This window comes from Sphaeroforma arctica, assembly GCF_001186125.1.
Source record: "Sphaeroforma arctica JP610 unplaced genomic scaffold supercont1.1635, whole genome shotgun sequence".
Taxonomy (NCBI): Eukaryota; class Ichthyosporea; order Ichthyophonida; genus Sphaeroforma; species Sphaeroforma arctica.
The window spans coordinates 3,229-12,659 of NW_014038923.1; the positions used below are offsets into that span (position 1 = coordinate 3,229).

The following is a 9,431-nucleotide window of genomic DNA, read 5'->3' on the forward strand; positions in this document are numbered from 1 at the left end:
GTCATTAGTATCGGGTCCCAAGCCAGCATCCCAAGCCAGCACACCCTAGATAGCCAGGTAGCGGACGCCCTTGAATCTTACGAAGCTGACCTCGTACGCCTAGCACATGGGCTCAACGCTCCGGCAGCTCTGAAGCCATTCCAAGAGGTAAAGTAAGGTAGAGGGATAAAGACGGCCAGCATTCACGAGGCTATGTCTATTCCATCGTCGTTTGAAGGCATAGAGACAGACGATGTCACTGAAAGACCTTGGAACCTTCCTCGACCATCTTCGAATGACGTCCCGTATACAGTGTTGAACCACCCCAACACGGACGCACCAATAATCAACATGCGCCATAGTAAGTTGGCAACAGCCCCTCATGCCTTCACGGAAGCTGAGACACTTCAGCAAATACCGGAGCTATTAGAAGCTCATCCATCGAAGCCATCTGGTAGTAGCACGACGGCTACCGCTACCTGCTCTCAGCCAGCGTGCTTTAACACAGAAAAGTGTGGGTTAAACATCCCAACGAATATTGTGAAGCGGCTTTTGGACACCTGCTCTGAGTGCATCCCGGCAGGTATATCCTCCGATCCGGTACGAGGGTTGCTTCATACGAGGTTAATCTCCTCTTCCTAATTTCAGCGAGGACATCGAAGGTTTTAAATATGTCATCGCAGCACAAGACGTTTATAGTCTAATTGCAATGGGCCAACCCCTGGAGTACGAAAACCAAATTGCCACCGCGGCAATACAACTCTCCAGCGAGCAGCAGATTTACACCAGGAGGCATATTAAACAGGGTTGTAGTCGACAAAAGAAACCCTATCATCAGTCGATGTTTTCCAGGCTACTGTCGTACGAGGGGCACACATATAAACTTTGTCACGACATGCGAACCCGGTGCCAATGGCCGAGTGGAAGAGTTAGACAAGACACTCCAGCAATGGTTGACACGCTCCCAGGCGGTGGGATTGCATAACCTTTGGAAGTACATGATACATACTGTCTTCGAAAACTATAACGCCACTTAACCGCCTGTGATTGGCACCAGTCCGTATTTTCTGGAGACGGGTCGGGGTCTATCCACATTATATCGATGGAAAGCCGTGCTCGACAAAGCACTTGGGTTCATTACACCAACGGGGTCCCTACGACAGAGGCGTCGGACTCGTAACGAAAAAGCTATCGAATCTCGACGGAATGTCCAACGGACACAGAGGCATCCAGCTGACCAATTGCGCATTGATGCGCCTATGTTCAAGGTTGTTAGGAGAGTAATGTATACACACATGTCTGTACCTACGCACAAACCTGTTGAGGGTTGTTTGAGCCTAGCCGTAGTATTGGGCCACCACCGTTTAATAACCCATTCTATTAAGGATATCGGACTCAATAAGGAATATCGAGTACACTAGAAAAACTTGAATGTATTCACACCACAGATCGGACGTCCAGAGCGACTCCCTCTTAGCTCTCTAACGAGCTATGTTTACGGCATGTGGCTCTTCTACGAGACATCAGTGGCCGACCTCCCACAGGATAAGCGTCAGAAGCTGGTAGCAGCCTTCAGGACGTATCCGCCGGCTTTGACATACTACTAATTGCAACACAGTATGGAAGACATTAATAAAATTAAGCAACCGTTTCGGCCTCACTCGTCAGGATAGTTTCACCGATAGCGATGAGCGATTTTTCAATGACCACCGACAGTACGTGGTTAATGCAGCCACTACTTTGCCTTCTATAGTAAATGCTTACCGGTTTGCGATGAATCGTAGTTCTCAGCACAAGCAACTCGAATTCTAGGCGGGACAACATGATGTTAAGACCCTCTCATCCAGTTCAGTCGATGTACCTGTGGGTAACACCAACGACAACGACGACATGGTACCTAGTAACGCTATCGTACTATTGATGGAGGTCAAAGGAACGGGCAGTAGCACTAGGTAGATAAAGTTGACATTGTTGATGAGATGGAGGTTGTCGATGTTTCTGATGTGCGATAGTCTGAAATTGATAAAGTTGTCGATGGTTCTGGCGATGCGAGCCAGGGTTTAGACGTTCACACCGTTATTCTTCCAACTATAAATTGATAGAGGATGTGGTTACAATAAAGGGTTAGGTCGCTAGTCTGTATTTTGGTATTCGAATTATGGTTAGAGTACAGCATTGTACATTCGATTTTTTACCCACGAGGGGTCACTGTACTTTTTTTTTTATGCGTCGCCATTTCACGCGTGATTCTGGCGATTAAAGGTTGTAGTTCGGGGCAAGATACAGACGAGTTTTCAGGACAAGTCATGAATCTGACACTATCTGACCCTGACATAGTTCTACCTTATACGGTCAAGGTGAACATGGCCCTTTATTTATTATTATTTCATGGAATTAATTACGACACACTTTTTTGTCGTACAAGGCTACGTTAAGGTTTTTCGAGAATCTAATTTAATTACCAATAATCAAAATATCCCTAGCGTATCCTCACGTACTACGATTTGTTTTGTTTTGGAATAATAGACTTTTATAAGAATAAATAAACTATTCGGTAAGTGTCAAACTTAAGAGCGTTGTACGGATGTCTTGTATCTACACGAGATTTGCAAAGTTATCGGGTCAAAATGACGCCTTCATCATAATAGCCATCAGAACCCCCATCAAGCTGGAAACGAACAGCATATAGATAGATATCATATATTATATTAGGCGATCGTGTGCGACAAAAGTTGTACTCTATGTTGGGAGGAAGGTGGAATTTCAACTGTCTCGCAGATATGGTGGTTCAGTTTATGAGCCCCCTTCGCGGGACAACAATTTAATACTCGGATGATGATCTCGGTCATGAAAAATGGATTTGAACGATGCTGCTACACATCGATTTCACGAGCAAACATTGAGTGATTAGACGCAACGAGGTATAGAGAAATATCGGGCCTTACTATAACCAACCAAGTTCGACGTTCATATCGCACTCGCTACACGGCGACACCTGCGGCACGGGTTTACGAACTCGAACGCGTACCCCTTGCTGAGGCTCGGCAGAGTTCCATATTTATTGTTGCCTTGTGACCCAAACTATACTTTGTGCTGCACCCAGCTATTATCGCCTCCTATTTAGAAAGTTATCACAATATGGACCCTTGCATCCGTGATACAGCAACACCCGACAAGTATATACGTTCGTTGTCATGCTTATTCGGGCTGACGTGCAGAGTGAGATCGCCTCCGCGTTCACTGGATTGATAAGCAATCATCTCGATCATGTCGGATGACGCGCCAGACTTTGTCGTTGACATAGTCTTCCATTGTAGGTACTCCCGCCAGAAGGCACCTAAGTTTGTGTCGGACAAGCGATGAACGCAAGAATGAGCGCATATCAGTATGAGCCATAGATCTACTGCACAGGCTATTCGATTTGTTGAATCGCAGTCATCACCTCTGCACAGTTAGGGGTTTTTTTTAATCGATTCTATGGTCTAGAAATATCAATAAGAAGTGAAGGACATGTAGCGGAGAAAACGTGCACAAGTACAGGTGAGATGTTTCTGACCCAGGCGAGGAGTGGATTGCTGCTGTTTACAAATTCCATAGAGTTTTATCAGTTGAGACAAGACGTGATCGAGAGGAAAAATTTGGGGTTCACAAGGTCAGAGCTTCTCTCTAGATGTCGTATTGATCTTTATGGATCTACACAACAATCGCTGAAAAGGCGTAGTAAAGTATGCTCTTGACGGAAACTTATCAGTGAAATGCACTACGTTAGCTGCCTTAATCCGTAACAGAGCGATAATTGGGTTGAAACTCTTAATGTGTTTCTTACCTAGGACACAGTGAGCAGAGCCCGTCACTGGATCTTCAGACACGCCCAGATTTGGAGCGAAAAACCTGCTCGTGAAATGAGCTGTAGGAGTATATAGGAGTAGTCAATGTAATTAGATCGCTGATGTAGTATTTGTTTCTATTTTGGGATTCGTCACTTTACAGACTTTAGAGCGAATTATTCAAAATATATGCCAATTAAAGAATCAAGATGTGCTTTCTGAGAAGATTTAGAAAGGGTGGATTACATACCGTCTCCATTGCGCACATCACCTGCCGTGGTGGCAATCAGTGCACTTCTTCCGCTTCCCTCTAATCTTGCCATGACACCTAGATCGATTCGATAGAGGTAATGATACGGTGAGATATGGATTCAAGTTCTCCCAGTCGCAGAAAACGAAGTACCGGCACAATATCTTGGAATATATCGGTTGAGAATGAAAACTACTTAAAATCATGTGGGACTTTATTAATATATGCACATTTTGCATGTTTTTCACACACTTACCGTATTGTGGTTCGATACTGGAGAAAGCTTCAGGCCTAATCTCGGCAATTTGGTAGCGAGAGTCGGCCACTCTAACCACCGGAGACTTGTTATTCGCCACTTGCCAATCTTTAAGGCCAAGAGCCTCTGTGATGAAATTGCGGTACGACTCCGACAGGTCATCGAGAGGCTTGACAACATCTATAGGGAAGTCCAGCGTAATGATGAGCTCATCGAGCTTTTGTTCGCAGCGGGCGACCTATTATGAGTCGAGAGGGTCAAAAGAAAAGTTGTCGCGGTTAGTACAAAGGCAACGAGAATAGGCTACGATACAATGTCAATTATGCCTGATAGTATCATGAGCTGATACGCATTCTATTTAAGCTATGGCATGGAAAGTCATCGTGGTATACCCGAGAGACACACCGAGATTTTGCACGGATGAACACACGTGTATAGCACTGCAACCGAACGTCACTTACAAGGATACCCGAGTGTACACTATGGAATCTGATAGGTTTTGCAGTATCGGCTTGACCGGACTCCCACAGGCGGTGAGCGCTGGCCAGTGTCGCGTGTCCGCATAATTTAACCTCAACAGTCGGCGTGAACCAGCGTAACTGCCACTCATTGCACACTCTATCTGCACTTGAGTGATTATATATTACCAAACGTGTCAAAGCAAAAGAGCAACCGTACTGAAAGTCTCAACAAATACCCAAAATATCATCATATACATTGAAATGATTGCTTAACAAGTCTTTTTCTAAAATTGCGGATAGTGTAAAAAAAACATTAATTAGTGTTCAATGACCAAATAATTACAGCTACGGCAACGGTACTCACCATCTGTTAATGGTAGAACATATGCAGTCTCGCTCAGGTTGATTTCAAGCGCTAAGCCTTGCATCCACGCATCAGTTTTCTTCGAATCTCTCGGCAGACAAACAATCGCGGCAGGATTGCCGGTTGTTGCGTAGGTATCGAGTGAAGTGACTGTACATGCATTTGACGTGGCAAGATTTTCAAATATACATAGTGTGGAATATCGCAGAATAGATGCTGACACCCAATCTATTTTTATAATCATGAACTCTGCAGAGATGCAGCAAGGCGATTGTGACGTACAATATTGCTGCGAGGGATTTGAATGTACCTGATTTTGTAACGAAGGCGTCCACAACAGCGTATGACTGACGACGATAGCTATCCGTATCAAGCGAGAAGTCAAACCAAGGATCCGCGCCGTGTACAATGGGCGATAGACTGTTGCACACGAATCCACAGCTGCGAAAGAGTGGCAAATTATATATCAAAATTTCTACGAGGCTGATGAATGCCAGGCATAGTAACAATGGAACCGAAATCCACACAGGACCGAGTGACAGTTACCAGTTGTGAACGTATCTCGAACCTCAAACAACCGCGACCGACGCGGATACTCGGGATTTAGATGAATTACGCAAACAAAATCTCTCATTATCCTGAAAAAAATCAGTGTTTGGCAGGAATTGATTGAGACTAGACGTCGCATTGTTCAGAAGAAAAAAATCAGGTTTTGCCAGAAATTGGTTATGACTACACACTTACCTGACATAGAAGCCTACCAGATACGCCTTTGCAATCAATGCTATGGTCTTAATGTCTCGCTAAAAAGAGCATTAGGTGGAAGTTTAGTTCAAGACTTGCTTTAAAAGATATGTTTTGAGCTACGTGCACGAGCATTCTTAGATCTATTATAAGAGCCAATGTCAATATCGAATTATCTAATGCGACACTTCAAGCCACTTTTATTCTTCACGCTACCTACCGAACATCCCGAAAAAGCGGATCCAACAGCAAAAAAAACTCTGAATCGCATATGCAGCGCGGCAATCTGACGTAGGATATATAAAATGATTCCAAACTTACGTGCTTCGCGGTCATGACATCTACGTACGCAGTAAGCATCGCATGAGCAATACCCATTCGTCGATAGGGCAAGTCACAGACCACGGAATGGATTGCCAGTATGGAGCCTTTGGGATCGTGGTCAGACATGGTTTCTTCCAGGAACTCTGTACATCTTGTGGCGTTTATGAAACCAATCACCTAAACAATACAAAGTCCGTGTGTTCAATTATTGCTTCATTCAACCTTATACCTCAATGCACATTCGTGTGGTGTCGCCCAACTATAAAAAACTACCCAGACATTTAAGCTACAGAAACTGTGTATAACATACTGATAAAGTTCTTATATCTATAGTATACGAATGATTCGAATACCCATAGAGGAGTGCGTAATAGATTCCAAATGTAATAAATTCGCATTATCGTACAGTACTCACACATCCATAATGATAAATACCTTTTCACCATCGTGTACAGCAGTGAAATAGTCGCCAGCTTCTCGGAGACGCAGCCCCATGCTCTCGTGAGTGCCTGCTTCGTCTACAGGGAAGCTAGAGTATGCGATGTATGTTAGATATTCAGAGTATATACGAAACAGAGCGTAAATAATAAGAATACCCAGTTGTCAAGAACTGTACATAGACAATGCCAGAGAGGACATGAGATGTTATATTGTTTGCGTAGGTGTAGTTACACGCACAATAATAGCACTGTGATCTAAAATCCCGGTTAGCATGATAATTGATACAACCTTTGTTTACTGAAGAGATGAAATCGCATAAGATGCCAGTCTTATAAAAAATATGTTGGTAGGAATTTTGTACATATTTAAATACCTGCTTTGCACGGTGAGAAATTGAAACGGCGATATACTTTTTACAGTGAGCAGGATACCATTGATATCTCGCAAAGACAATATACCAACAAACAAAATATATCAACAAGCAATACCTGTCAACCATAAAAAATAACACCGAACTCGATCACAGCGAAAGAAGGAAGCAAGACACACACCATCGCCCCTCCATCTCCACGAGCTGATCAAATGTCGCATATCCGCTCGCAATGGCTTCACTTGCTAAGCACAACTGGGGATCTGAGCCATCCCATTTTCTTGGGCGTATTGTGCACTTCATTGCCTACTTGAGTATGTGATACCGCAGTATATACACCTCATTTGATTCCAACACACACCATGCATCAGACATTTGTACTAAACAAATACTTACAGTTGAACCGTGGACCTTGGAGCACACATATCGCGTGATATTCGCGAAAAGTATATAGGGTTTATTAGAGGGTATTTATTAGGAAAATTACTGTCGTACCAGAGTGTCAGGCCTGACACATTTGGTGTCATCATGTTTACAAATATTTGTATACGCCGAGGACAGCATGTAAATATTTATTTATACTCTCTGTACTAGTAGGTCCCTCTCTAGAGTTTGAGAGAGTGAGAGAGAGAGAGAGAGAGAGAAGTGAGAGAGATTTCCCAAATTTTAACAGGAAGTGAAGATTCTGACCCTGAGGTCGGGCGGGCGGCCTGATTATATTGAAGATTCTGACCCAGAAGATCGTCCTATATGCATCGGACTACCAATATTACAATCGGAATCGTGTTATGTAATCCAATTTAAATCTCGGGCAAGGATAAAGTATATGACCCTTGAGTCCAGACACATAGTGCCATGGTAAGCTGGACAAAGCATGCGAACGCTCGTGTGTATTGCTTTAATTATGCCGTGTTTTTTTCACTGCCAACTTTGATTGAATGATTCTTTCAGCTTGTGATACCTGGAATTCTAAAATGAAGTGCTCGATTTTAACCGCTACATAGCACGTTTATCGCCGTATTCGTTTTTTCGTCGTCACTTTGAGATATAATCGCTTACTAGCAGTGGCAGCTGCAGTAACGATGACCTTAAAATTAGCGAGTGGGCATTTTTAAGTGCATATCCATCGTATTCGCACACCGATTGAAAAACATGACTCGTGTTCGGCAATAAAGACGAGTCAAATCGTGAATTTTGAATCTAATGAAGGGAAGTACAGGCCCGATTGCCACCAATGTCACATTAATCAATTATTCATAAACAAATATGTAAACAAACATGTGTAACTGTATTATCGACTACAGTTGATTCAGGTTCACAGTGCACCTGCGTGAAGGGACGAACTCTCTCAGAGCCTCATGGTTTACTTAAATGTGTAGATATCTATCCTACAATACCACCACAAGCTCATATTTGTACCTCGACAAAGCTTGAGTGATATGTGTTTGAAAACCAGCATCAAGTCTTTTGATTTGCACTATTTACGACCCACCAGGAGAGACGAGAAAGCAAATAGCGATCACGCCTATACTGCCTATGCTTTCGAAGAAAGAAGTCGAACTGAATATGGACATTCCAACAATATAACACGGACTGCCCGAGTAATTTTCCGATCGACTATTCCAAGTTTTGGACAGCAGTAACTTTGGGGGACGGTAAAATTTAGACTCAAGAGCTTTCACAATTCATGCTCTATATAGGGGTAGAAAATATAATAAAAAAGCAAGAGGTCAGAAAATGTGTGTAGTGTCGCTCACTCCGTCTGAAGTGATTTTGGAGCATTGACTTGACATCATGTTTAGAGTTCTCATAACTAGCAGCTGATTGTATACCGACAAATAAAACAAAACAAAAACATGATATATAATTTAGAAGGCTATGGTCATGAACAAAAAAAATGAAAGTACAGTACATCTCATTCGTCATTAATAAATTCCTCAATATTCGACTTTGGTACACACCTTGTTGAGATTGGAGACAGGCCTGGAATATTCAATAGATACAATCCAGGGTAAAATCGAGCATGGAATATTCAATAGATACAATCCAGGATAAAATCGAGCACATCGGGAATGTCTGTAAGGATATATATATATATATATATATATAAATAAGTATATATATAGAGTATATATATATATATATATATATATATATATATATATATATATATATATATATATATATATATATATATATATATATATATGCATAAATATAATTGTCTGTCTATCTATATACCTCTCTATACATATATACATATATATATATATATATATGTATATATATATATATATATATATGTGTGTGTGTGTGTATGTATATATATATGTGTACATATATATATATATATATATATATATATATATATATATATATATATATATATATATATACATATATATATACACACAC

General features: G+C 41.9%; 2 protein-coding genes across 2 annotated transcripts; one reads left to right on the forward strand and one right to left on the reverse strand.

Moving 5' to 3' along the window:
* Nucleotides 1-192: 192 nt before the first annotated feature.
* Nucleotides 193-683, forward strand: SARC_11331 (hypothetical protein; the record flags this gene model as incomplete). Its single annotated transcript, XM_014294584.1, has 2 exons — nucleotides 193-562; nucleotides 628-683. The coding sequence occupies 2 exons, from the start codon at nucleotides 193-195 to the stop codon at nucleotides 681-683; spliced, it is 426 nt and encodes a 141-aa protein (XP_014150059.1).
* Nucleotides 684-2,690: 2,007 nt separating this feature from the next.
* On the reverse strand, nucleotides 2,691-7,362 carry SARC_11332 (hypothetical protein). The gene is made up of 11 exons (XM_014294585.1): nucleotides 7,198-7,362; nucleotides 6,641-6,734; nucleotides 6,203-6,382; nucleotides 5,882-5,940; nucleotides 5,448-5,578; nucleotides 5,138-5,287; nucleotides 4,774-4,934; nucleotides 4,313-4,550; nucleotides 4,057-4,134; nucleotides 3,806-3,886; nucleotides 2,691-3,316 (listed from the first exon to the last, which is right to left on the reverse strand). The coding sequence occupies exons 1-11, from the start codon at nucleotides 7,317-7,319 to the stop codon at nucleotides 3,111-3,113; spliced, it is 1,500 nt and encodes a 499-aa protein (XP_014150060.1). The 5' UTR covers nucleotides 7,320-7,362; the 3' UTR covers nucleotides 2,691-3,110.
* Nucleotides 7,363-9,431: the final 2,069 nt, after the last annotated feature.

Coding starts and splice junctions, on each gene's coding strand:
- SARC_11332 (XM_014294585.1), bottom strand. CDS start 7,319: ATGAAGTGCACAATACGCCCAAGAAAATGGGATGGCTCAGATCCCCAG. Junction 5,579..5,881: donor CTGGTAGGCTTCTATGTCAG/GTAAGTGTGTAG, acceptor ACTCTTTCGCAG/CTGTGGATTCGTGTGCAACA. Junction 5,288..5,447: donor CGCCTTCGTTACAAAATCAG/GTACATTCAAAT, acceptor ATGCATGTACAG/TCACTTCACTCGATACCTAC.